At 58.6% G+C, this 27229-nt stretch overlaps 1 protein-coding gene and 1 long non-coding RNA gene across 3 annotated transcripts; one reads left to right on the forward strand and one right to left on the reverse strand.

Annotated features, from left to right (window-relative positions):
- Positions 1-1369: 1369 nt before the first annotated feature.
- Positions 1370-6213, reverse strand: IRX4 (iroquois homeobox 4). Of its 2 annotated transcripts, none has more exons than XM_007191652.2 (5): positions 6084-6213; positions 5336-5587; positions 4333-4427; positions 3188-3516; positions 1370-2756 (listed from the first exon to the last, which is right to left on the reverse strand). In XM_007191652.2, the coding sequence occupies exons 1-5, from the start codon at positions 6126-6128 to the stop codon at positions 1927-1929; spliced, it is 1551 nt and encodes a 516-aa protein (XP_007191714.2). In that variant the 5' UTR covers positions 6129-6213; the 3' UTR covers positions 1370-1926. The 2 variants fall into 2 exon arrangements, with proteins under 2 accessions (XP_007191714.2, XP_007191713.2); XM_007191651.2 differs by having other exon boundaries at positions 4333-4445; positions 6084-6212.
- Positions 6214-7246: 1033 nt separating this feature from the next.
- On the forward strand, positions 7247-8020 carry LOC103001258 (uncharacterized). Its single transcript, XR_451897.1, has 2 exons — positions 7247-7343; positions 7720-8020. It is a non-coding gene; the product is annotated as an uncharacterized LOC103001258 (long non-coding RNA).
- The last annotated feature ends 19209 nt before the right edge of the window (positions 8021-27229 follow it).

The following is a 27229-nucleotide window of genomic DNA, read 5'->3' on the forward strand; positions in this document are numbered from 1 at the left end:
CGCAGCCGGCGGAGCGCAGGGTCCGCGCCCGCTCTCTCCGCTCGAGGACTGGGGTTCGAGGTTCCACCACTCAGAGTCGGGTCCGCCGAGGTCCGGCCATCAGGGGCCCCTCGCTCAGGGGTGCCCCTCGCCGTTCCCCTCTCCCAGGTGGTAAAGTCACCCCAACGCCCGGCCCATCGGGCCCGCTTTCCAGCGCTCCGGCCACCCTGACCTTTCCCAGTGGACCGGGATCCACGGGGCCCCAGTCCAGTACCACCCAGCCCATTGCAAAAGAATGCCTGGGCCTCCCATGTCCCTCGAAGGCTGCCCGCCGGCCCGCCAGGCGACTCCTGTCTTCAGCTGGCGTCTCTGCGGCGGTCAGTCTGTCCGCGTACGGACCAAAGGCACCATCTCCTTGTCGCTGCGCTGCACCCTCGGGCCACTCCACCCTTGCAGGCTCCTGCCTGGCGGCCCGTCCTTCCTCCGGGCACCTCGGCTTCTGTGAGGCCCAGTACAGCCTTAAGCAGAGGGCTTGCAGGCGAGCGGACGGCGCTGAGCTCAGTGCACGCTCGCCTGCCGCCCTCGAGGAGCGTTTGCGCGGGCTGGGGCGGGGGGGCAAAAGCCTGTGGGGGTCGGGGAACTGCGCAGAGTCCACCGTGGGGAGGAAGCCAGCGATTCTCCTCCAGATTCGAGCTTCTGGCTGCCAGCGAGCTGGGCTCTGCCGGGGTGGGGGTGGGGGAACCGGGTTTCTGGGCAAAGCCAGGGGTCCGCAGGACCCTACGGGAGGCCGGGGAGGCTCACATCCTCCCGCACCACCCCTAGGCCCTTCCTTGCAGCCCAGCCTGGGGTCCTCGGCCTGCTAAGCACTTCCCTCTCCCTGAGCTGCACTCCCAGGCTTTCCTAACGGTGGAGGCTGAGCGCATCGAGGCAAGTTCCCGCCCCTCCCCCACCCCCGGAGGCGGAGTTAGGAGGGCGCAGCGTAGAGGGCACCTCACTCCCGCCCAGGAGAGGCTGAGGGCAGTGACGGCCCCGCATCCCTTCCCCACCAGGGCACAGTTACAGGGAACTTAGACGTTTAAAGGTTATTCTTATCTAGCCAAAGAAACTTTTACTTTCTCAGAATTCTGGAGTCTGGCAATGGGAGAGAGTTGAAAACTTTGGGGTCTCTCATCGCCTTCTATTCGGGAATTCAACAGAATCCTGTAAGTTTACTGTGACTATCTTTTTAAAACAATGGCTTTAAGTCTTGGGCTCTGCAAGCAACTCCTGTGAGGATTCTGGGTCAGCGGCCCTCCCCACTCCTGCCCTCGGGGATGGGCAGCTTTCCTCTTCCAAGTTTCCAAATCCCTAGATTTCAAATGCGTTCATTTTTCAATGCAAACACCATCACTCGGTTTTATTGGTTTTGTTATATTAGCCTCTGAAGCAGGCAATTATTGGTGTGAACATACATTAAAAAAACATAATTTTATCGAGTTAAGAGTGTGCAAGTGTAAACGCGGTGGAAGTGCTGTTGGTGAAAAGTATGTGCTGAGGATGAAATCGGAAGGTCAGCAGGCTAAGGAGTCTTCATAAGGAACAGCGGCGAGCCTCAAACCCCAGAGGAGACAGGTACACAAACAGGCCTCGGAACGGAAACGTCTTCTGTGTGTAAACTTTTGGACGTAAACTTTTTGCTTCAGGGTGTTTCCCTGCTGCTCTGACAGCAGTCCTATCCTGCCCGGTCCCCGAGTTTGGCACGGCCGGGGCGGACTCCTGTCCGGGTGCTCCGGGGGCTTGTCCGTGGCCCCGGGAGCCCGAGTTCAGATCCTCCCTCCAGGGTGGGTTGGCGGCCTGAGCTTTGCCGAGCTCTTGCCTCACTTTGGAAACTCGGTAGAAAAAGGGTCGGCCACTCTGGAGCCTGCAGCCCAAGCGCCGGCTGCCTCCTCGCCCAGGCACCCGGCCAAGCTAGGCGCAGAAGGGCTTGCCGCCGGCCTTGGGCGTGGCCAGCAGCTCCTTGGCTGCGCCGGAGGCGGGGGCGTCTTGGGGCGCGGCCGGCGGGAAAGAGCGCGCCAGGGGCATCGTCAGCACGTTGGCGCCCCCCCCCAGCGAGCGGCCCAGCGGCCCCGGGTCCAGGAGGGCGCCCTTGGCGGTGGCCCAGGCCTGGTTCAAAGTGCTGTGTCTGAGGATGGGGTCGTGGAAGACCCCGTCCACCCAGTTTCTGAGACTGGTTACCGGGGAGTCCTGGTGCCTGTCCAGGGCACCGGCGGGAGCCGGGGCCGCAGGCGAGGAGGAGGTGGGCGCCGAGGAGGGGGCCGCAGAGCCAGCGGGGCCTTGGCGCTTGAGCATGCACGAGGGAAACTCAGTCTGGCCGAGGGCGGTGGCGGCGGCCGCGGTGGCCGTGTGTGCCAGGGACCAGATGCGCGGCTTGGCCTCGAGGCCCGCCGACACCCCAGCCGGAGCAAAGCCCAGCTTGGGCTCGCAGGCCTGCGGGCCAACCCCCGCGCCCGCGCCCGCCTGGTGCTCCGGCCCAGCCGCCGTGCTCCGGAGGCAGCTCCGGGCCCTCTCCAGGTCCTGGTCCAGAGTGGCCCCACCCCCGGCGGCCAGGGGCATCCGGAGGGCGCCCGGAGCCTCCTTCCCTGGGGCGCTGGGGCCGTCTGGCACGGTGGGGACTCGATCCAGGCCTCCGTCCAGGGGCTGGAAGGGCGGCTTCAGCTCGCACTCTGGGGGCTCCCCCTCCAGGGGGTCGAAGTCCTCCAAGTCGCTGAGCTCCAGATCCTTCTCTTTGCCTATCGGCTCTGCCAGGAGATAAAGAGTGACCAGTGGAGGGAGACGGGATGGCAGGTTAACAGAACCCCCTTCCTCACTCCAAGGGCATGGTTACGGGGCCCACCTTGGAGCCAGGAAAAGCACCTGCGCCTTTATTCTACCTGCCATCTCCTCAGAGTCTCCCTTCCCCCAAACACCTACACGGACCTAGCTGATTTCAGCCTCATATCAAAGGCAGTAGGGTCTAGTGTTTCGAACGTGATTTTGGATCTTTGAGCGTGCTCCCACCTCACTGCCACAGGGCCCCTCGTGCACAGGGCCTCGCAGACTCGGGGCCAGGGCATTAATTTGCCGCCTAGGCCCAGGAGTTTGCCCCGTTCCACGTCTTTAGAAGTCCTAGAACCAGCGAGAAGGTGTAGGGAGGCGACGCCCCCGCATCGCCAACCTCCCACGCACGCACCTGCACCTTTGGTGCTCTTGAGGGGCTGCTCCCTGGTTTCCTCCTCGCCCCCCTCTTCCTCCTCGCCCTCCGCGTAGGGCCGCTTCTCATCCGCACACTTGTTCCTCGGCGGCCACGTCATCTTGTTCTCCTTCTTGAGGCGCCGGCGCGCGTTGGCGAACCAGGTGGAGACCTGCGTGAGGGTCATCTTGGTGATGATGGCCAGCATGATCTTCTCGCCCTTGGTGGGGTAGGGGTTCTTGCGGTGCTCCTGCAGCCAGGCCTTGAGCGTGCTGGTGGTCTCGCGCGTGGCGTTCTTCCGCCGCGTGCCGCTGTCCATGGTCCCGTACCTGGAGACAGGCTGGGCAATGGGGCGCCTGCAGCGGCCCCTGCACCGCGGGCAGGCGGCCAGCGCCAGGCCCACGCGGCTTCAGTCCCGGTCGTGGGGGTGTGTTTACGGTGGCAAGACCTGGGTTTTACCCAGGCACGCACTGCCTTTTAATGTTTATATTTGATTAAACTTATATGGACACAGAGAGGTCTCTGTGGGTGGGGGAGGAGCGCGGGCACAAGGCCCGGCCAGGTTTCTCTCTCTCTACGTACACCTACGTCTCTTTGAGTTCCTTTATCAGGCCCCTTTGATCCTGAACCAGGAAAGCATGTCGCAGGGACAGAACTCAACTACGCACCACCCGTGGGCAGAAACTGTCGTGAGCGCCCGTGGGGAAAAAGTGCCCAGAGGGCCTACGTGCACTTTCTGCGGTTAAGTTTTTCTGTCGCCCCACGAAAGGCATGCTGTCTGCTGGTGGGCAGGGACTCCCCTCTCTGGTTCCCGGACACACCACACAGGCTGCACTTCTTGGGGTTCGGGGAGGCATCGGAAGCCTGGGCAGCAAGATGAGAATCCCCCGGAAACCACACTGCAGCGAGGGCTTTGGGAGTCCGGACAGACGGCGTGGGGGCAGGGAAGGGGAGATGGGATGCCTTTATACCCTGGCTGCACTCTGCTTGCTAGGAGGATGGTCCTAACCCAAGGTCAGCGGGACTTGACCCGAGGAATGCCCCTCCTTCTGCCGCCCAAACTTTCAGTGGGGGCGTGGCGCTAGTAGGGGCGGGGCTTGGCGCTCCGTGGGGGCGGGGCGGTGAGGAGGGGTGAGACCCCTCACCTGTCGTAGGAGAACTGGCCCAGCGCCGGCTCGTAGGGGTAGCAGGCTGTGGCTGCAGCTGGAGCGAGGCCCGCATGCGCAGATCCCGGTGCGTCCTTGGAGTCGAAGCTGTTCTGTAGGAGCGGCTGAGCCTGGGGTCGCAGCTTCCGGGATGCGACCCAGCTCGAGCCCCTCCCCTAGGACCACTGGCTCCTGCCTGCCTCCCACAGACCACTGGGCAGCCCCCCATCCTCCCCACCCCCATCCGCATCACCCATTCCCAAACTCTGCCTCGGGCCCAGGCAGCGAAGGAGCCCCAAGACGTGGAGTGAGGAGGGGCAGAGTTGGGGGGTGTTGGAGGAATAAGGGACAGGAGAAGGAGGATGGGGGGAGAATGGGGGGAGGGAAGGGGAGGATGGAGAGGGAAGGGGGAGGATGGAGGAGGGAAGGGGGAGGATGGAGGAGGGAAGGGGAGGATGGGGGAGGGAAGGGGGAGGATGGGGGAGGGAAGGGGGAGGATGGGGGAGAGAAGGGGAGGATGGGGGAGGGAGGGGGAGGATGGGGAGGGAAGGGGGAGGGAAGGAGGTAGGGGGAGAGATGAGGGGGAGCGACTGGGGGACAGCAGAGAAGGAGGGTGAAGGAGGAACGGGGATGGTGACAGGAGGGGAGGAGAGAAGTGGGGAGGAGGGGGGAGGGAGGAAGAGGGCGACCGGGAGGAGTGAGGGACAGGGGACCCAGGGGACCCAGCAGGCTGGAGCGAGCTCCGACAGAACTAGACATCTGACCCCAACTTAATAGCAAGCAGAAAACAATAAATACATTAAATACAATGGCCCCCCTGCCAGGACACCCCAACCTTGGGGATGATGGAGCTCCAAAGGACCAGGCTAGGCGGCTCAAAGTCGAAGGTGTGCTTCTCCCACCCCCCTTGCCTCCAGAGTGCGGGGAAAGTGAGTTTGGCAGATCGAGGGGTAGGGGCATGCGTGGCAGGGATTAGGTCTGACATACACCCGGCTCCCCTTACCAGCGAGTAGAAGGCAGACGCCTCAGAACCGTAGGTCACGTAGTTGCCGTAGCCCTGCGAGCCGCCGTAGGGGCCCCCGTAGACGCCAAGCGCAGCCGCTGAGTTCAGCTCGTGGCGCGCGGTGGCCAGCAGCCGGCTCTCGTAGACCGGGCAGTAGACGGGCGCCTGGGCCGAGGCAGCCGGCCTGGACTCGGCCAGCGTGCGGCCACCGGATTCGCAGCACGTGCTCAGGGAGTTGGTGGTCATCAGGAACTGGGGAGAGAGGGGCCGCGAGGAAGGGCGGGGCCCCCGGGCGCGAGGCTGGGGCCCTGGGCCTCAGTCCGCCCCACGTGCAGCCCAGGAGCGCGCACCCCGTGTCCTCGGTGCTCCCGCCATCCACACCGGGCCGCGCGTTCCTTCCCGTGGCGAGCTTGTGCTCCTGGCCTCCTCCAGCCACATGGGGCCCAGCCCGTCCTGGCCCGGAATGTTCACACCCTCCCCGGGGCGGGGGTGGGGGGGAGGTTGGTTTCCAAGACCTCAGAGCTCACGCCCCTCTTGTACACGTCCATCCCGGGTCTCTGGGCTCCCCGGGGGCGTAGCCTCAGAGCCCAGGAGGGGGTGGAGGACAAACGAAGCGGGATATGGGGCCCTGCCGGTCGGATTTCCTCAGCGCCTCTGCCCTCCCCGGGTCGGGCGCGAGGGGTACGTGGCACAGGCCCTGCTCACTGCGAGGTGACAGCGAGTTGCTGGCCTAGCGGGGCCCCCTTACCTGGGGTGCCGAGGAGTAGGGGTACCCAAACTGCGGGTAGGACATGGCGGGCGCGGCCGGGGTCGGCGGGCGGGGCCGGCGGGGTCCTGCGCGAGGGGGACGGCGTGGAGCGGCCACTGCTCCGGGGCCGCCGGCTTCTAGGCGCTGGGAGGGCAAAGCAGAAGAGCGGGTTAATTCAGACACGCGCTCCGCAAACTTTTCTAACTGGGTAGGAAAGTGAGCCGCGACGGCCGCGGCGATCCTTTTAGCTTCACAATCCGGAGCCTCGAGGGGGCTCTGGGACCGACCGGCCTCGCAGCGGCCACACAAATACATATTTTGCAAAACAGGAAAAAAAAAGAAAAAAGAATGAGTCGTGCGAATCCGTCAAGTCAGCGGTGCGCGGCTTTAAGCGGCGGAGGCTCTGACGTCAGCCCCACTCCGCGCAGCCCGGCCGGGCGGCAGACGCGTGGGTCGCTCGGCCGCGCCGCCCCGGGCGGAGGGCGCACGGCTGTAACAAATGAATTTCATCCGCGGAGTCAATAGCGCCCCGACGAACCGTGTTTCTCCTTAGTCACCGAGGAGGGGAGGCACTTTTAATTAGAAATTAATTAATGAGCAGCTGCTCCTTCCCACCCCACTGTAATCATTAGTCTCAATTACAAATGAGACATATGAGGGGTATACGAGGGAGTCTTCACCGGAGATGTAATCAACAGTTAAGATTAGCCCCGCGCTGGCGCAGCAGGCCGGCCGGCCGGCCGGGCCTCCGCTCTCCGCGCGCCCCTCCAGGTGGAAGGCAGGCAGCTCCGCGGGCCGGCGCGCGGCGGAGGAAGGCGGCGTGGGCCCCACTATTGTTTAACCGGGACTCAGCAAAGCCTCCCACCAGTTCGAACCCCCCACCGGGCTGCAATTCCAGAACCAGCGCGGCTACCATTGCGTCTGCATCTGGAGGTCAGAATGCCCTCAGTGTGTGGGTCTGGGCCTTTCCCAGAGCCCGCCGCCCCAGGGCTCGGTGGGCCAAGAGGGTTTGCCACTCTCGGCCGCCGTGTCCCCGGGGAACCACCCCTCCTCGTCCAGTAAGTTCCAGCTCGGCGCACGGGCCCTCCCTTTGCTCCCCCACCCGCTCCCGCGGGCCGCCCTCCCTCAGCCTCCCCCTGCCCCTCGCGGCTAAACCGGGGACTGCCAGACAGCCCAGCGCGGTCGGACGAGCAGCTTTCCCGGCTTGGCTCCGGGGCCCCTCCTGCTGCGCTCGCTCCTCCCGGCGACCTTCGGGCCTAGGTACGGGGGAGGGGGCGCCCTTTCCTGCCCAGGGCCCAAGGAGCGGTCTGGGGAGCGGTCGAGCGCCCACCCCAGCACTTCCCCAGCCAGCCCCCGCCCCTGGGACCCTGCCCGAGTCCAGAGTGGCGGCCAGCGCACGGGCGGTGAGGGGACGCCCGGGCCACCCGGAACCCCGGCCCGCCTCTTGCGCCGCCGCCCTCCGGGGGCCGGGCTCGCCCCTGCTGCTCCCGCCCGGCCTGGCCTCCCGCGGTCGCCGGGAGGGAGCCGTTCACGGCGGCGCTGTGCAGACTTGCTGGGAAAGATTCCTGGGTTCAGACCTGTGAATCGCCCCAGGGTCACCCTCTAATTAATGACGACGTTCTCGCCCTCTCCCCAGCTGCAAACCTGCCTCCCAGAAACGAAATCTGCCCGCTCTGACAGCTCGGTTGAAGGTGATTGATGACTATCTGGAGACCACAGTACGCATCATATAATATCTGCTGCGTAATTGCTTTAATTTACAGATGAAAGTACGAGTTCTCCGATCCTGTTGGACCGCAGCCGGCCACGTCCGAGCTGCTTGCAAGGAAAATCATCGGAAATAATGAATAGACGCTCCATGCAAATTATTCAGACAGCTTAGCGTCTGTAGCCGGGAGAGATATATAAAGAACACGAGTCAAATGACATTAATAATTGTTTTGGAGTTCTGTATTGATTTCGTGGCGGCCGTGTTTATTTCTTTCTCACCTGAATTGCTAATATCACCTTCCTGTAAATAATAAGAAACTAGCCACCGGGCCTTCTCGGCAGAAATGAATCTCTCAATCTCTCTCCCTCTTCCTCCTCTGCGCCTCCCCTCCCCCATTCTCCCTCCTCCCATCTCCTTCCAGTTTTCTGGCTTCTGCTGAGGCTTTTACGGAACATCCTCCTACTTTCCATTATTTATTGTTTACAAACAACTCGCTCTCCCCCAGTAATGAGGCCGGGGGGGAGGAAGGCGCAGGAGCCCAGGGTGGCTGAGGGCTCAGGGACCAGCAAGCTCCGTAGGAGGACGGCATTCAGCATCCTTTCCTCACTCCATTCCCGTGGCCGTGGCCCTGGCCCCGGCGATTGTGAGCGCTCAGCGCCGGGGAGGAAGCCACCGCCCAGGTCCCAGCGGCCAGCGCCTCGGGGCTACCGCTTGCCGCGCGCGGCTCGCCCAGGCCTGCATTCCCTTCCATTTCCTTCCCCGGAGACTCGGGCCACAGCTCGCGGGGAACAGCACCCCTGAACAAGCCACCATTCACCTGAGTAGACGTGCTCACTCTCGGAGCCGGGTGGGCACAGCCGGTCCGTGGGGACCTCTGGGGGAGGGGTTTCAGGGGCTGCCTTGACCATCGCTGCTACGTTCTCCGGTTTTCCTTTCCAGCCTGAGTGCGTAAATAGACACTCCCAGTTCCCGCCCGCCCGCCCGGTTCTCGCGGGCCACCTTCTTTCCCTGATCTTGAAATCCCGCTCACCGGCGGCACTTTCTCAGGCCACTGCACCTTGATCGTCCGCTTCCTGCCCCAGGCCCAGCCCAGGCTGCTGCGTGAGGGGCCGCCCCGCCCCCGTTTGGGGTAGCTTGGGGCTGCCGGAGGAATCTCAAGACCTTAAGGGCCGCTCACGCAGCCCCGTGGAGGCCACGTTAGCCCGTCTGTCTCCAGCTGCGGGCACACCCCTGACACCCCGCTGACAGCCTGTCTGCCGGAACCCGGGTACTTTCTGGGCCATCTTTGTCCCCTAGGTAATACAGGAATAACGATCCCCTGCTCTTTCCAAAAAGGCCCAGCCTTGAGCTGAGGAACCCCGGGTTTCCTTCCCAGAGCAGACAGACAGGAGTGTCAGAATCTCAGGCACCATCAGCTACACGTACCTGCATAGACGCGGCTTACTGAGCCCACGTCCCTCGAGGGACCCCGGTTCTAAATACACCCGTGGGCAGGACCTGCCAGAAACCACGAGGTTCCCCACGGGCAGGGCGGCGGCTAGAATTTGGTCAGGCGCCCCCACTGTCTGCTGAGTTCGAGAGGAGCCCAGGGCGACGGGGTCTGAGGACGATTAGCCCCAAATGTTAGGGGTCTGCAGGTCCCCCTTTTTGCCCGGGGATGATGTCGGCCGTCGGAACCACGGAGAGCCTCTGGGGACAGAGGCCGCGTCCAGACCTTCCTCCGCTCCCGGCGGGGCTTCACCCCTGAGACCAGCTGAGCCCCCGCGGTTTGGCCGGTTCCCAGAATCGTCCCCGGGGGCCACCGCGGTCCCCCGCATCGAGAGCCGCGGGGGGTGGGAAGAGGGGCTCTCTCTAGCCGAGAGAAGTTGACCCGAGCCAGAGGGCAGGAGCGGGAGTTCACAGCCCCGGGCAGGGGCCTTCCTATCTAAGGCGCAGGGCCGAGCCCTGGTGGCGCGCGGGCCGCCCACTACTCGTGGACACCCGTGCGGGGTGTGGGGCTCAGGGCGTTCCAGGTGTCCGTGCGCTGCACTCGCGAACCCCGAGGGTGGCAGGTCGCTCCTTCGCAGCCTCTCCTCGGGGGTCTCCCGCGAAGCCAGGGGGCGAGCCGCAGGCGCGCGGGGTGAATCCTCCTCCCGAAACGCCCCGCGTTCCAGCCCGCTCCCTCCGGCTCTCCCACCGCGGCCCCGCCGCTGGCTCGCAGGGCGCCGCCCGAGCCGGGAAGGCGGGCAGCCGGGTGTCCCAGCGCAGGCGCCCGGCTCGGCGCGGCCTCCGCGCCCCGCGCCGCCCCCGCCCCCCGTTTTCCGCCACTTGCGGCCGACGCAGCGGCCTCCAGAGACCCCACCAGCGGGCAGCAAACTTTGCGCCCCCAGCGCAGGAGCGATCCTAGCAAAGTTTGTGCGGCTGAGCCCACTCCCTACCTGCGCCGGGGACGCGCCCGCCCGCGCCGCTCGGGCGCCGGGGCCGCGGGGACCAGCGCGCAGCCCGGGACGCACCGGGGAGTCGCCGCCGTCGCCGCCGCCCGCGCCCCTCGGCGGCCGCGCGGAGCCTCCGCCTCCCCCGCAGAGGGGAGGGGTCTCGGAACCCCGGGGCGGGGGCGGGCGCGGGGACCTCGCCTACCTGCGGTGGCGCCGGGCCGCTGCCGGCCGCCCGCGAGGGCTCTGCGCGGCCGCTCGGCGCGCGCGCTCCGGCGGGGAGCGGGCGACAACTAATGGAGACATCTCCAGGCGGAGCACCTGGCGAGCGAGCGGAGCGCGCCGGCGTCCCCAGGCGCCGCGGTCGTCAGCCGAGCCCGCACCGGCGTGACGTGGGCGAGCGAGCGCGCGGCTCCCACCCGGCCGCCCATTAACGCTTTCCCCCGCGGACGCCGCGCGCTCGCCAACTTTCCCCTCCGCCCGGCCGGCGCGGGGTGCGCGGGGCGCGGGAGCCCGGATGAGGGGCGCCCGGGGGCGGAGGCGAGGTGGGGGCGGGGACGCCCTGGCTCGAGAGGACACCCCAGCCGGAACAGGAGAGCCTCGATGTGGCCAAACGCTCGAGGCGGCCTGGGGCTCCTCACGAGCCCTCAGGGGGCCCTCCCCGCGCCCAGGCTGCGCTGCCTGGGGCCTCCGGAGCCCGAGGAGCCGCGCCCGGAGACAGTGCCCCATGGTCCCCCGCCGCCTCCCGCCTCCTCCCTCTCCAGGGCCCCCTCCCCAGTCCCTCTTGGCCGCAGTATCCCGGCGCTGGGGAGCCTGGCTGCTGAAGGCCTGCGAGCTACTCCTCCGAGTGGGCCGGGATCCTGGCTCCCGGGCCTGCCTCCCTCGCCCTCCCTACATGTGCTCCTTCACCCCAACGGAGCCCACTTTTCCCGCTGTGTCCACACCGATTCCCACCTGGTCAGGCTCTCCGGGCAGCAGGCCCTGGGCGGGGCGGGAGCCTCTGTAAGGGCACGAGGCTTGGGCAGGTGGAGTGTATCAAGGTTACAGAAACTGCTTGGGGACCAGCAAGCTTGTGACCTGCCCAGGACCGGACCACCTGCCAGCTGGAGCTTTTGCAGGCCTGTCCAGAGCCCTACTGGGCTGGACCTCTGGCCTGGGAACACATGCCCACGTGGACAGCCTGTGCTTCTGCAGCCTGAGGCCGGGAGAGAAGGCCGCGTGGTGGGCCCAGGCCTGGGCCTCCCTGACCCCTGACCCTCACTCAGTCAGCTTGGAACCCCTCGCCCTGGTGGCCTCCCCCACCCTCATCATTTCCACTTCAGAGAACCATGAACTTGTTTGTCCTGTGATTCGTGGTCAGGCAATGACGTTTGAGGTTTGTCGACTTGGGTGATGTCTGAAAAAGTTACTTGCTGTCCCCCTCGCCGCCCCCGCCTTGTTTTCCAAAGCTCTGCAGGGGCGGGAGAGGCAGCGCTTTCTGCCTGCTTCACCGCTGGTGTGCAGGGCTGGTGCTGTCTTTGTCTCCAGGCGTTGCCGTCTCTTCGTTTTCCCCGTGGAACAGGGCTTCCACTGAGAAAGAAGGGCGGCAGCAGCCCCTGGCTTCCTGCCCTGGTGCTGGGTCCAGAGCTTCCAGTGGCTTCTGTGGGAAGGACCCAGCTTTGGCCTCTGGGCCTGCTCTGTAACAGGAGGGGGGGCCCCGTTCAGGCTGCAGACCTGTAGGCACCCACCCAGATGTGCATGTCACTGTAGCCCACTCCCTGGGCTGAGGAAGGGTGTTTTTTTGGGGGGGGAGGTCCTCTTGGTAAGGATGGGGTGGGGGGAGTCACTTGATTCCAGCGGGAAGGGAGGGAAGGCGCATTGCACCCTGGGGAGGGGAGGGGCTTGCTTGGGTCTCAGTCCTGTCGTCCAGTGGTCGTCGCTCTTCCCTCAGTCTCCTCCTTCCTGCAGTGACTGATGCTCTGAGCAGTGCCCTGGGGCCAACAGGGACAGCCACGTCACCCTCCCCTCAGAGCTTACCTGAACTAAGATTCTTTTCATAGCTAAGGATGAGCAAGGCAGGTTTTGTGTTTACGACCTTGATTGGGTGATAAACTCATTTCACATTCACGAGGCCTTTTCTGGCAGCCTGAAAGTCTCCCGTCCTGCTGGGTTTCTGTAACCCCGACCACACCAGGCGTCTGGAGGCCGCACCACCCCAGGAGTGCAGCTCCATCGTCCTTTCCTGGGGGGCAGGGCCTCCCTTCAATGGACTCCCCCAAAGTCCATAATTGGATGCCGTCAGGCCTGACCTTGCTCTGGACCCCTGACCCAGTGACCAGAAGCATCAGTGGCCATCCTCTGCCCCTCAGCCCTTGACCTCGCGGGCAGGGAGCTGCCCCAGCCCTCCTGCCACGTTGCCAGGCCCTCCTGGCTCTGAGGAAATGGTGGAAATACCCCTGGCAGGCAAGACCTCTCTTTGGCATAGGCGGAGCGGTCAATCCGAAAGCGAGTCTGCAGCCTTGGCCCCTCTGAAGGGCCGCAGCCCCCGGCACTGTGACCCCCACTTCTGGTCGGTCCTGGCTCCCCAAGGGAGCGCGTTTCAATCCCTCTTTTGTTCTTCCTGTTGGCAGAGCCACTCTGAAGCAAAAGCCTCCACGCCCCCAGGGCTTGGCTGGGCCTGCATCCTCCCCCTCGCCTGAACCTTGCTGCGACTTGCAGAGGCATCTGGGGGTTGAGAGCCTGTGCTGGTGCTGATTGGGCCGGCTCTGACACCACCCCTGGTGCTGCCATTGCCCGGGGGTCCAGGGGTCCACAACCTCATTCTCCCCTGCTCCCTGGGGACCCAGGGAGGGCAAGAGGCTCTCACCCAGGCCAAGGAGGAGGCCGCATGAACTGGTCCTAGGAAGGACAGCCTCCGAAAGACCACTGGGCCCTGGTGTCCCAAAGATACTGCTGTCCTTGCAAGGGCCCGGCCCTCGGTAACGCTCCTTGGCCCGGCTCAGCAGCAGAGCCGCGTGATGGGGCCTGGACCCCAGGGTTGCCGAGCGGAGAGCAGCATCTTTCATCTTTGCAAAGGGTCCCCTGGGACCCTGCTCCCCACCGGCCCTGGGGCTGCAGGGGAAGTATTTCTCCCTTCCTTTCCCCCCTTTGAAGTGCAGCACTCAACTCGGAATTACTTCAACCAGAATGTCAGTGTGTTTCCTTTTTCAGAGCAGCGTGGTGTCCGGGTTAGAGCCGGTGACCTGTGGCCTGGCCACTTCACAGAGTGACCTTGAGGGGACGGGTGAGCAGTGAGCGTCGTGACCCCCTATCTCACCCCCTTCCTTGTGAGGTTGGAAGGAGGCCAAGGCAGCAAAGGTTGGAAAGTTTTTTTTGTTTTCCTCTCACTTCAGGAATATGTGTGTCTATGATGTTGAAATGCATCAGCAGATTTTAGGGAGATTTCTACTATTAAAAGTGAAACGCTGTTAATCCAAACAATGTCTGTGGTCTGTATGTTCAAACTTAAAACATACCACACACGGCCTCAAGAATCACCAGTGTCCCAGCCCAAAAAAGACATCCAGAGGAGAGGACGTTATTTTAAATTGTAGGGAAAGGTAACAGTACATACCATTGCCCTGGAATTTGAATATTGTTTTGAATTCCTTGACATAGTGTTACAAAAGAAAATCTTTAGCAGGGAGAAGAGAAGTGTAAACGTGTATACTCAGTGCGTGAGCTGGTATTAGCTAGTATTCGTGTAAGGGACCTCCCCAAACAGTGCACATCCGACGGGGGATGGGGGAGGGACCCTCCAAGGAGGATCCTCACTGGGCCTCCGCCAGGAATTTGCACAAGGAAAAAATATATTCCCCACGGTGGAGAGAAGAGGCACGGCTGCTTCCCCGGTGCACTCATTTACGTGGGCCGCTCTCTCGTAACTGCGTGCAGAAGATACTTTCACAGATAGAAGGTGACAAGATACCAAGTGGCACTGGCACAGGTCACTCAGTAAATAAGGGAGAGGGCGCAGTGGAGGCGTGGCGCACTCGGGTCCCTCGGAGGAAAAGCGCATCGCGATGCCCACCTGCTCTCCGGGTGCCCTCCGTGATTGGGCATTTCGACCTCTCCTCCACCCTCCCAGGAGGGGTTTGGGGTTCGGTGGTCTGTGGGAGGCTCCAGCCCACGCCCCCAGCAGTGCACTGCCCTTAGGAGGTTTGCAGGGTCTGCGGGGGAGGAGCACCTCACCCCCGCCCCACCCCCCCTCCCCGAGGAGTTTGCATTTAGCCGTCCTGGGAGAGCTGGTGTGTCCACCTCCAGGGGTGACTCGGGGGGTGTGCTGCCGTCCAAAGCCCTCTGAAGGTGGTATCCCCGTCCCCCGGTGTCCAGGGAACACTACAAATCCTGAGTTAGACCCCAGCGTAGCCGGTGGCGTCCCAGCAGTGACCAGTGTAACGCACCGGCTTTTCATTACTGTGGCAGTAAATCATGTGGAAATGTTCTCCAGGACTTAGCTGATTCTTATATGAAAAAAACCATTTCAGAGTATTTTTGAAATTCAATTAATTGAAGGCCCCAGATAAAAGGAACATATTCTTAATGGCTGCAAAATAACCCGGAGGGAGGCGAGGAGCCGGGCCGACTTCAAAGTGCAGCAGAAATACTTAACTGTTTTACTTTAAAAGTATCCAGATCAATGACTCAGTTAAAATTTCTTATACATTTAGCAACCTTTTCATTTTCTGTTTGATAAATGACAGAGAGATGATTTTCTTGCTGGGGACACAGAAGCTCCTGAAGAGGACCACAGCCAGCACGCTGGGACAGAAGTGGGTCGGCTCTCTGCTCGGGACCTGCCACTGCACGGGGTTCAGGGCAGCCCCCCAGGCAGGGGTGTGAGTGGCCTGGGGCTGCGTAACTGGGTGGCTTAGCCCACGGTCCTTTACGGTCTCGCAGTCCTGGAGGCGAGAGGTCCAGGACCAAGGAGTGGGCAGGGCTGGTTCCTCCAGCCGTGCAGGCCCCTGTCCTGGACCCTGCGGCCTGGGCTGTCCCCACTCTCCTGGGAGACATAGCCCCTGACCTCTGCCACCACCGTCACAGAACGTCTCCTCACATGTGTCCGGGTGTCCGTGTCCATCCGTCCCCTTTTATAAGGACGCTGGTCATACTGGATTAGGGGCCACCCTAATCCTCATCTTAACTAATTACATGTGTGATGACCCAGTTTCCGAATAAGAGGGACAACATGTGAATTTGGGGGGACACAATGCAGCCCATGACACAGGGGTGTCCTAGAGTGCCACATCGTGGCCTTGGTTTATTCCTGAGCTTGACCCTCCTCCCCTGCCGCCAGGAGGGAGATCTGCGCTGGTACTGTCCCCGTGTCACCATGTGACCGCAGACTCCGCCCCGTCGGCGGCAGCTTCCCAAGGGAGCTTCGCATCTCCGAGGCCCAGCCGCCTGCCTCGCTTTGTCCTCTTTCTGTCCCTCCTGGTCGGAGCCGGCAGCGCTTCTGCTGGAGTAGCTTCGTCAGGAGCTTTGGGGGCGTCTGTGGATTTCACTGGGGCTCTGACCATCAGACCAACTCTCCCCCAGGTAATCCCCCCTCTGACTTGGCCTCCTGATGAGATGTCTGAGAAGCAGCAGGTTCTCTCACCTTTGCTCGTTCTGAGCACGTAGTGAAGCTTGTGCGGGCGGGACTGGACCGCGGTCGTGACCTGGCTGGAGTTTTCTGGTCGCCAGCTGGCTCCACCTCTGGCCAGGGAACCGCGGTGAGTAGGTGCTGAGCTGCAGGGGTGGGCTCAGCGCTTCCTGCCCAGTTTGGGGGCCACTCGTGGCTGCCACAGGGTGGATTGCACCCTCCGGCCGCCTGGGGTCAGGTGTGGCCCTGTGGCTGCCTGTGGCCGGCAAGACATAAGCAGAAGTGACCCGTGTCAGTGCCACGCGGAAGCCGGGGAGGGAGGCCCCCGTGGGAGCGGCATCTCAGAGGCGGGGCTCCGCGGGCCCGGCTGGTGAGTGCGCCCCGCTGGCTGGGTGCACAGGCCACAGGAGCAGGAACCCACCACCGTTTTCAGCCGCTGACCTGCTGGTACCGTTTGTTATAGCAACACCATCTACCCCGTCTACCGGACGCACTTGTTCTTTTGCAAGTCAGATTAATAATGTTATAGCATAATTGTATATTATTATGTGATCATACTCTAACTGTAAGATATAATTACAAAATGGTAATTGCGTATTATTATGTAATTATATATTATAATTTTAAGTACAGAGAAAGCAACTAGGCAGAAACATTACCTTAAAGGGAAGGTATAAGGTAAGGGCAAAATATACAATGCCTTTAAAGACGAAGTAAAAATTAAGCATTCTTTCCTTACTTTCATAGTCATGGAAAAACAGATGTTTTCAAGGAAGTTTCTAAACTTAGAAATAAACAGCTTCTATTTGTGAACATTTCTGGCCCTTCTGACCTTCCACCAGGAGACGGACTGTTTGGCCGCGACTCCACAACCATATGGAGACTCCACAACCATATGGCCTCCTCTCTCCGTAGGGCTGCCCGAGTGTCCGTACTGCCTGGGAGCTGCTTGGACAGAGCTCTGGGGGCAGGACTCTGGGCGACGCCCTGCTACTGCCCTGACTGCTAGTTACAAGGATTTCAGGACCGGGGGAGAGAGGACTGTTCTAACAGCTCTGAATTCTTATGGAAAAACGATGATGAAACTCAGCATTTTAAGCCAGCCTTCCCAATGCACAAAGGACAGAGAAATTCTAGGGCGGCCTGAAAAAACCAAAGTATTTTTTTCTTGTAGTTTAAGGGATATAGGAATATTTAATCTTACAAAATTAATAGTAAATAATAATATTAAATACTACTTACTTTATATATTTTATCTAGTATTTAATGTTCAATACTTTAAATAGCAATATTAAACACTAGTTAATATTATCTATTGTCTTTTGTCTAACAGAAATATTCTATTTTGACACAGTCAAACCTGTCATTACCCTTTATTTATTTACCTATTTATGTTTTACAGTCGTGTTCCCCATTGGCCTTCATCTATTTTTATAATTTCAGTATTCACATGTAGGCCTTTGATCCATCTGAAATGCATGTCTTTTGTGATATGTTGTGAGGCAGGGGTCTGTAATGGGAGCCACTTTCCCTATGATCACTCACAAGGTTTGCCTAGGCCTGGGGAGGCCCGCTGCTTCCTCCTGAGATGCCAGAGCTCCTGGTTACCTGGACCTCATCTCAGAGTTTGCACACTCTTTCAATTGCACCTTCCAGAAGGTGCAGCCGCCACATTTAAAAATCCCGCTTTCATCGCATGTGAAACGGGCTTCTGTGTACACAGGGGTCATCTTCAGCGGTTCCCCTGGAGCCTGCGCAGCCTGAGGCCATCAAATAGCCCAGCCTCGGGCCAGGCTTTCTGCTCCGCGTGACTCTCAGGCCGGCGCATGCGTCCACGACCTGGGACTCCCCGTCTTGGCCGAAACGTGCAGCTCAAGCTGTCCCCTTCCCAGACAGGGCTTTCTTGCTGCCTTGTGTCCTGTCTGTAGGATGGTCTATTGCTAGGAGAATATCAGAAATGAAGTCATCAGAGATGTTGCTTTCCAGGCCTCCTAACGTCTTGTGACAAGCTGCAGGGTCTCTGAATTTTGAAATACGGACTGTGGTCCTGGCCCCAGAGCATCAGGCTCACAACCTGGCTGGACTCCTGCCCCGGCCTTGGGTGTCGTGTGGAGAAGGATGTCTGTGCTGTGTCCACAGTCCCTGGAGGGGCTTGGTGGACCTTCCGCCAGATCTTAGACTCCCAGACGCCCACCCTCCTCCGCCCTCGTCGAGATAACACTGGCTCTTGGTGCCCGGGTCATGCCTCTCTTTGGGGGTGGGGAGTGGTCGTCATTTTGGTCAGAATGGACACCCTTGAAACAAACACCAGGCATCCCTGACCACTGGCGTCGGTCACCAGTTGGAAGAGGAGGCATCTGATTTTGGGTCCTCTGGTCTTCACAGTCAAGGCGAGTGTCCTCACAGCACTGGGAAAAGGTTGCTGGTTTTCTCCTTAATTCTATTCCCCCCACCACCGCCCCCAGATTTCTCTCTTTCTTTCTTTACTTACTTGATTGAAGTATAGTTGAATTACAATGTTGTATTAATGTCTGCTGTCCAACAATGTGTTCAGTTATACATATGTATCTATTCTTTTTCATTTTCTTTTCCATTCCTGTTTATCACAAGATATTGAATATAGTTCCCTGTGCTCTACAGTAGGACCTTGTTGTTTATCCATGGAGTTTGGGATTCTCTTTAATTCTTAAGGGTTTTTTCCCAGACCAGACGCTGGGCCAAGTGGTCTGAAAGATCATGAGTTCTGAGAAATTTTCTACGGACTAAAAATTTCAAAAACCATTGACCCGGTAGTTTGCAAACTTACATTTTACACGAATCTGTCTTTGCAGCTGCCACGGCACAGAGGAGCTCGCTGAGGAGAGGGAAGCATCCACCTTTATCGCAGCCAAATGCGCCACGAAGACAGAGGGGCGGATTATACGGGAGGGGATGCTTTCATGGGAAACCCAGAAATAGAACGTTGTGTCCCACTTGATGGTAGTTTTAAGTGTTTCCCTGCGACTCGGGGAAACACGGCTCGTAGCTGAGTCCCGGACGGCGAGGCGGGCGAAGCGTCACCGTCAGACGGCAGGGCTGAGTCTCCTGCTGGCGGAGGCCCCTGCAAGCCTGCGCGCGACAGGAAATCAATGCATATCTGCCTGGCCTCGCTGCCTCGCCTCCCGGGTGTGTGCGTTCGCCTCTGATTTGCTCTCTAGGTCTGATATTGCCATGTTACAGTCGGCCTCCGACCGTGGCTTACAAGTTTGTTAAATCCCCCCAAATCACAGGCTTCTTGGGTGATCCTGGCACTGACAACATGCCACGACAGTGTGCCCTTGGCTGCTCCTGGATGGCTGCCCGCAGAGTGAACTCCGCCCCAGCAGCTGTGGTGGGCTTTAATCTCGATGCTCACCTGGGATCTCCGTTTTGTCTGGTGCCTCTCCTCACATCTGGCCTCTAGTTGACAGCAGGCTGACATCACAGAAGCCTCTTGTCAGCGGCCAGCGGAGCCTCAGTGGGTCAGAGGCCGGGAAGCATGGCCCGCAGGCTTGCGAAGCCACATTGGTGGCCTGGAGTCACGCCTTTTGCTCCCGGAGGTGTGACCGTGGAACCATGCTGAGCCACGCCTGTTCCTGCTTCCACGGGGCTGCAGGGACCCTGTTACTGAGAGCAGGGGGCTCTCCAGCAGCCCACCCGGGAGAGAGGGCCAAGCCGCTCAGAGGGGACGTCGCTGGACCTGCCTGCACCACAGGCAGGGGGACTGCGTAGACCCACGGTGTGCAGGGCTATCCGCTTGGCCTATCCTTTCAAGCAAAGTAGAAGACACACGTGGGGATCATGAAGACGCTAGCTCCCCCTGGAAAGTTGCTTATGGAAAGCTCCAAACATTTACAAAGATAAAGAGAATCATAGACTGGAGAGAAGAAGCAGGTGTCCCTCGATCAAACAGTTTTTACATAATTCACGGAGAATCTGACCCATTGTCCCCAACCTGTTTGCTTTGAAGCAAGTTCAGGGCATCATATCTGTCAATATTTCGGTATCTCTAAAAGATATGAAAAATCCCCAGGACAAATATGACACCTAAAAAGTCGATAATTCTTTGATAGCCTCAAATACGCAATCAGGGTTGCACGTCCCTGTTTTTCCCAGTTTGTTTCAACCTCAGGATTCAGTGAGGGTCAAACCTGTGCTCAACTGACAAAGTTCCTCTGAGTGTTTAGATTTCCCGTCTGTCTTTCACTTTTCTGCTGCCGTTTTGTTTTGTTGCTGTTGAAGAAGAAGCGGGGGGTTTTTGTCCTGTCAAGGTTCCTTTGTTCCTGCTTTTGCCAACCCTGTCCTTATGGACTTAATCAACATTCTCCTTTGTCTGCTGTACTTCCTGTGCATTGGCGGTTAGATTTGGAAGCCTGATCAGCTTTGGGTCCAGCGTGGGCAAGACAACTTTGAACGAGGAGTTCCATTCAAAGGGGTATTGTTTTTTTCTGTGATGTTGGTAACCATTGCCGAAGACAGCAAGGGTCTGGAAAACGGTGCCCTTGGAACCTTCCCAATCTTTCTTCCCCTGTTAGCTGGAACACTTCTGTCAGGAGCGGCTCACCCAGACCCACCACTTATTACAGCACGGGAGAGATGGGCAAACAGTGAGCAAATGTCTCAGAATCCTCCAAAGGTGAGAAATAAGGGATGTTTTGGAGAGTCAATATCACCTCCTGGATTTGAACCTGGTTCATGTATTTTGATCCGTTGCAGTTATTTTCCTTATTGGGGTGTAAACTGTCCCATTTTGGCTGCGGGAGCCTCTTCCAGGTGAAGTGGTCCCTAATTTCTGGCACGGCAGCAGGTTCTGGGCTCGTCTTGCACATTTCCTGTCCCAGTTCCTGGATTAGCGATTTCTCCCTCAAGTCCTGGCTACTTTTACAGACAAGCGCTCTTCCGAGGCCACAGCCTGGGCACCATGTCGCTGCAGTTAAGACGTGGAGGATGGGCTGCAGGTTTGTTCACAGGGTGCAGCAGGCCCTGGGCTGTCCTGTCAGTTTCCCCAGGGGCATGGGGTCCACGCGGGGGCTTTGAGCTCTCACGTGGGGCTGGAGTCTAGCCCGAGAGTCTAATTGTCACCATGGTAAAGGGTACACTTTTGTTTTCCATCCACATTTCATATTTTCCACGTATTTATTCTTGGAATGATGTTTTGATCCATAAAAGGGAATCCTGCTTTATATTACGGGATAACATTTTGTGGTAGCTATTGAGAAAACATGTTTCTCTTTCTCAGAATGAATTTTGTTGCCATCATCTGAGAGAGGCTGGTCGATCTTTTCCTCACAACCCCTCTGCAAAAAAGGTGTAATTTTCGTTAAAGCGACACGATACCTGGATGTCCTGGCGAGAGTGTGAGAAGTACTGCGGTTTGTGTCGAGGACTCTATCAATCATGCATCCTGCTGGGGTAGAAATGGAAGCAGACGGTGTAGGTGGTCTGGGGCTCTTATCCCGCCTGAAGCGGCACGAAGGGGAAGGATTGTGAGAAACATGGATGTTAAAACCCTTGTTCTGTTAGAACCCAAAATCCCCTAACCGGAAACCCATCAGGAGGGGCTGCTGGGTCCCTGGGTGGGGGTCAGAGCAGGTCAGAGCTGGCTGCCCCAGCCAAGCCCTTCCTCCTGGACCCCAGGGGCATCCTGTCTTGGTCCTCCAGGCCCGCGCTTCCCAGATAACCCTCCCAGGAGATCTGCGACGACCAGCACATTTCCAACAAGGACACCCCGAGCACGCCTGGACGGTCACAGTCAAGGTGGCGGTCAGCCTGGAAGCTCTAGGGAGGGGGAGGGGAGGGGTGAATCTTCCTCTCGACTTAACTTCTCCGAAAGTTGGAGACCCCACTCATTTTTGTCACCCGTTTCATGTTTCACGTGACATAGCCATTTGGTTAAAGAGGAAGGCTGGTTGTTATGTGTTGTTGGAACTTCCCGACACAACACACGTATAGCCAAGCAGCCCCCCCGGTCCCCGCCCCCTCGACCTGGGCTGGGGCTGGTGATCCTGGATGCTGGGCTGAAGAGTCCTTTGTTGGTTTGCCTTTCTTCTCCTTCTTTTGCTTATTCCTTGCATCCCTTTACTCTGAATTTCTAGCAAAGTTTCCTGGAACAAGAGCTTTCTCTTCTACACTCAATTGATTTTATGGTCCTCAGAAATGTTTTTCATAAGCACCTCACTGGAAAAATATTCTTCAGTAGTGTCTGCCAGCAAGTTGACAGAGAAAAAGAACCAAATTCACTCAACCACTTTTCCATGGTTTAATCCGTTGCCACATTTCTGAGACTTCAGGGAGATCCAGCCAATAACAGGAATCGTAGTGTATCGTGGAAGAGGCTCTCATCACAGCACATCATCGCCAACAGTGCATCAACTCACAGCTCAGCCCAATGCCAGGCATGAGACAAATAGCTCTCCTGCTTGCTGGGAAGCAGTGCCCACCATCATCCGTCAGGGCCCAGGCTCACAAAATTCCACAGGACACTGTTAACACTTACTTAAGATGTAGCTTATTTCCAGAGGAGAAGTGGGCTCTCAGAAGATGGGTCTGAATGAAGGAATGAATGAATTCAGGCATTCACAGCCACTCCTCCAAGCAGTGTACAACTCCCAGTGCCTGATCTTCACCCTCGTGGGAAACCCCGGCTTGGGCAGGTGCCCACCCTTCCCCCAGGGTGACCGTGACATCAGCTCCAAGGATCAATCGTGATTCCCTGCCCCAGTGACTGGCCAAGCATTGCCGTAGTGATTTATCACCCTGACAGATTGTCCCTAAGATGTGTGCAGCCTGACCTCAGATGTGACGAACATCACCTCTGAGTCACCAGTCCAGCCCCCACCCACAGGGAGGACCTGAAGCCAGGGGCCAGGGCCACCGGAAGCCGCTTCAGAAGCTGCCAGCCACCAGCACGAACGTGTGACACGTGCTGGCCACCGAGAGGTAAAGGGAAGTCCGCTCAGGGTTCTGGAGAAGATTTCTTGGTGATAAAAAGAGACAGAGAGAGAGGACGTCTTTTTCTGCTGGATGTGGTCACGTCTGCTGGACGTGGTCACTGCGGCCCGAGGATGGAGAAGGGCCCACAGGGGGTCAGAGTGGGTCTCGTGCTGCCCACGACCCCCCACTGTGGGTGACGAGTCCACGGTGGGTGAAGCCAGCCTGCGGCCAGGCTCCTTGATGCTCGCGGCCAAGAAAATCCTAAATTCCGTCTCTCGTGACCGTGTTCTCGAACTTTCTCTCTGAGTGTACAGTTTTGCTGGGTTACTGGATCCCCTTAACCAAATAAACCTTCCAACCTCACACGGAGCAGAGCTTCTGATGGTCTCTGGGGCGCCACTAACTCAAGTCAGCAGAGAAGAGGTTAAACTCGTTTCAATTACAAGTAAATAGTAAGAGTGAAATTGAGTTCTTAGACCCAATTTTGTTTCTTGGTTTAGTTGATTGCCTTCTGATCACCGGCTCCATAGGTTGGTAGAGAGAGCAGGGTAGATTAAGTAGCTGGTGAGTAGTTTTGTATAAGAAGAAGGATAGTACCCACCTGCACCAGCCGTGGAGTTAGACTCTGTAACCTGACGAGCTGCATGGCAGGGATGGCTGGGAGCAATTGGGAGCGAGCCAGGCGTGGGACAGACACACGCTTCTCTCCATTAAAGGAGAAGATGCAAGCGCCGGCTTGTTTGATCTGAGTTACCTGCTGGGAGGCTGGGGGGTTGGAGCAGAGAGGCAGAGGGGGACCCAGCATCCACCAGGGAGACAAACGTTTGTCCACAAACGTGATCTTCTGATGAGTCGGAACCCACAGAGGCAGACTTGGCAGTCCCCAAAGCCCCTTGATTCTCTGTTCCTCCTTCTCGGTCACTCTCTGCCCTCCTGGCTTCCCCTTGCCACGCCTCTTTTCTCCCAAATGATAAATGAGCCTAAACGCTACAGGTGGAAACCAGTCAGCAAATTTGGTCATCTAGTTATTGCAAGTACTTTCCAGATGCTGTGTTCCCGACTCTGACACTGGTGACAGCTGTCACTCACTGCTCACCATACCCCTGGCCTGTCCCTTCACTCACCTTCCCATGTGCACTCAGACCCTTGCCTCAGGCTCTGCTCTTTTGGAGGAGAGGGACCCAGGGTAAGATAACATCTTATCTCATCCAGTCCCAGAAACCACACTTTCAGGATATTTATCCAGTTTGCATATGAGTTAATAGATGTAGGGAAGTGAAGTAACCTACCAGTCTCTCACACAGAGAGAGAGCAAGAGAGAAGAGGATTCGAACACAGTGGGTCTGGGGTTAAAGCCTGTGCCTTAGGCTACATTCTGTTCCACTTCCATTCTATTCAATTAGGAGGTGGGAACTGGGGGTGCGGTGCACAAGCAAGCAGTGAGGCCCCCAGGTATCCACGGCCCTACAGTGAGGAACACCGGACAGAGGGTAAGGGAACCCATCGTCTTGCCTCGCTTGCCTGGGAGACGCGTCCTCTTCCCAGGTGACTTGTCTGTGTCCCTGTGGGTGGTTGAAATCCTGATTTGCATAAAACTGCATCCTTGTATGTGGAGAAACCCACCTCTGCACTGAGTAGCACAGAGTTTTGACTCTTGCTCAGCTTCAAGATGTGACAACTGTCCCTCAAGGAGCCCGGACCACGGTGTTTCTGAAAAACACTCTTGGATGTTGGAAGTCAGTTCATTTCATTGTCTGAGCGGGACCGGGGCCTGGTTCAAGGCCAAGCCCAGCATCAGAGATGATAAATTACAAAGAAAACGGGTGGTAATTAGAAATTTTCTCCCTATTATGGGGGGTTGAAGAAGATTAGAAAGCCACAGTGCCAGCAAGTCAGGCTCTTATTAGGATTTCTATTTATTTGGTGCTCACATATGAGCCCTATGCATACATACACGCATAGGTATAAGCATATGCATGCGTATAATCTATGCATAGGTACATGCATGTTTATGCGTAGTATGAAAAATAAGGTGCATGAGGTCAGCAGTATCTTTCTTTTCTGCATCTGTTTTATGTATAAACTAGTGAGTTTGCCAAGCCAGGAAGGCCTGTCCACGTGGAGCTTATGTCCTGGAGGGAGGTGACAGCATCGGTCCAGGGTCCAGGCTGGAGGTTGCAGGGAGACAAGCAGGGGTGGAGAGCAGTGGAGGCGGGGCATCTGAGACAGGAGGTCGGAGAACTTCTTGGAGGAGGTTATATTTGAGCTGAAAGCTGAAGGACAAGATTGAGTCAGAGAGTGATTAAAAGGGAAGGAGCTGCCTGGGTTTCCCGGAAGTTCAAGGAATGGTGGCGCGGGGAGGTGGGCGAGAGGGCAGAGGGGAGGGAGGAGAGAGAGACTTGGGGACCTGGTGAGGAGCTGGATTTTACTGCAAGAGCTATGGGGAGACGCCAAAGGGTTTAAAAATAGTGATATTTGCATTTTATAAAAAAGATCATTCTCACTACTTTGTGATATAAAGATAGTGATAAGTCAGACCAGCGGAAAGGAGAAAATTCAGGCAACGGTTGCTTTCATCCGGCGTAATGCTGGCTCGGACCTGGGGGTTGGCGGAGAACCAGAACGCTCGGCGGTTGCTTCTACCATCAAGCAGCCAAAATTCCCACGATTTTCTTGCACATAGAGCTTTGGAAGAACAAGCCACAAACTGTCATCCTTGTAAGTGAGCATCCTAGCTGGCAAGGGAAGAGCTGCTGTCTCCCAAGCAGGCCTCCGTTCAGCCAACGCCTGGAGGACACGCAGGCAGGAGGTGGGTGCTGCCCAGGATCCAGAGGCCAAGCAGCCGGCCGTCTCCTGATGCGTGGGGCATGGACGGGTGCTGGGCCGGCGTCTCTGCGGGGGTGGGCGAGGGGCAGTGGAAACAGCCCACCTGTCCGCGGACGGTCTGCTCGTCCTCAGCCCCAAGCCCGACCTGAAGCAGGTCAGGGAGTCAGTACGCACAGCCTCAGGACCCGCGACTGTCCTCCTCCCAGACATGGGGTGGGGGGGGATGCTGAAGCCTCTTGCAGCGCCCGGGTCTCGCCAAGTCGGGCACCGGCAGCCCCTCTCCCCCAGCCCATTCCAAGGCTGGTCTCAGCCCTTGCAGCTCTCAGAGCCTCAGCGTCCTTCGTGGGAGAAGTGTCCTGTGTCCCTCCTCTGTCTGAGTGGCCTTGCCCCGTGGCACCTCTGGGTCCCTGTGGGGGGACGTAAGTCCCCTCAGGTCAGGCTGGCAGGGGCGATGACCTAAGAGCCACACAGGGGCCCATCTCCGGGCTGTGCCCCGTGCATGCCTGGTGGGGCACGCCCTGCACGCCTGTCCCTTGGGTCCCTGAGTGCCGTCTGGGGGCGGGAGATCGGAAGGCGAGCGTGTGGAGCTGTGAGCGGCAGCTAGGCGGTCGGCGCGGCCCCGGGTCGGGGGGCCCTGCCCTCTGGTCTGCACCCTCAACCTCTGCATCCCGTCAGCGGGTACCAGGGCTCCATCAGACGGGGATGCCTCGGCTGAGATGTACGTAAAGCCACGTGCTCAAAGCGATGGCTGGGGGCCCAGCCCGAAGCCAGGCGGGAGGGCAGCTGTGGGCAGGGTCCACCCTGGGGCTCCCTGACCCCAGATCGGCTGCCGGGGCTGGGGGAGGCCCCTACCTCTCCGCTTCCCCACAGGAGCCACCTCCACTGTCCACAGAGAACGCGCTCTGCCCCATCTGGAGACTCCTCTGGGGACGGGGAAAGGGCCCCTCCCCCGGCTCAGGGGTGACCCGCTGGCTCAGCGCCGCCCGCCAGGTCCTCGCCCGGGGCCGTGCGCACAGGCTCTCCCGGATCCTAGAGGACGCCTCTCCTGTCCGCTGTGTCTCGGTTTTTAAAATCTTATATTTCAGTCGACGCATCTGAGCAGGGCCTGGAGACATGTTATTAAATCGTGAGCTTCCTTCAAGTAAAGGGATTTATAGTAAACAGGAGATATGTGATTTCAAAAGGGCGCTTGCTGTAATCTGAGTGTTTCAACTATGCCACAGATTATCCAGTTTTGGCTTGAGCACGTAGGATACAGTGTATGTTACCTGCATTTTGGGTTATCGGGGGGTGAGGGGGACAAAAAACGCCACCCTGGTGTGCAGAGAGGTTTCCATGGAAGCCGTGCTGGGCTCATTTTGCCGCTGCGTCGATCCCGGGCATGTTTTAAAACCGCGATTTCTCCACATTTCCCTCAGAACATAAAGATGATATACACACAGCATAAACCGTTTTCATTAAGTATGAGCTTATTTTACAAAGAAGAAAATCAGACAAATTAGGTTCTGTTCTCTTCAAGTCTCCTTTCCGAGGAGGATTATTTACAGTCGATTTTTTATTCCTCTCCCTTCTATTCCTCCAAAGGCAATAAAAAGCAATTCTGAGAGCACGGCAGAAAATCAGTTTTTAATCAAGAAGAAACAAT

Source organism: Balaenoptera acutorostrata, chromosome 2 (genome assembly GCF_949987535.1).
Source record: "Balaenoptera acutorostrata chromosome 2, mBalAcu1.1, whole genome shotgun sequence".
NCBI lineage: Eukaryota > Metazoa > Chordata > Mammalia > Artiodactyla > Balaenopteridae > Balaenoptera > Balaenoptera acutorostrata.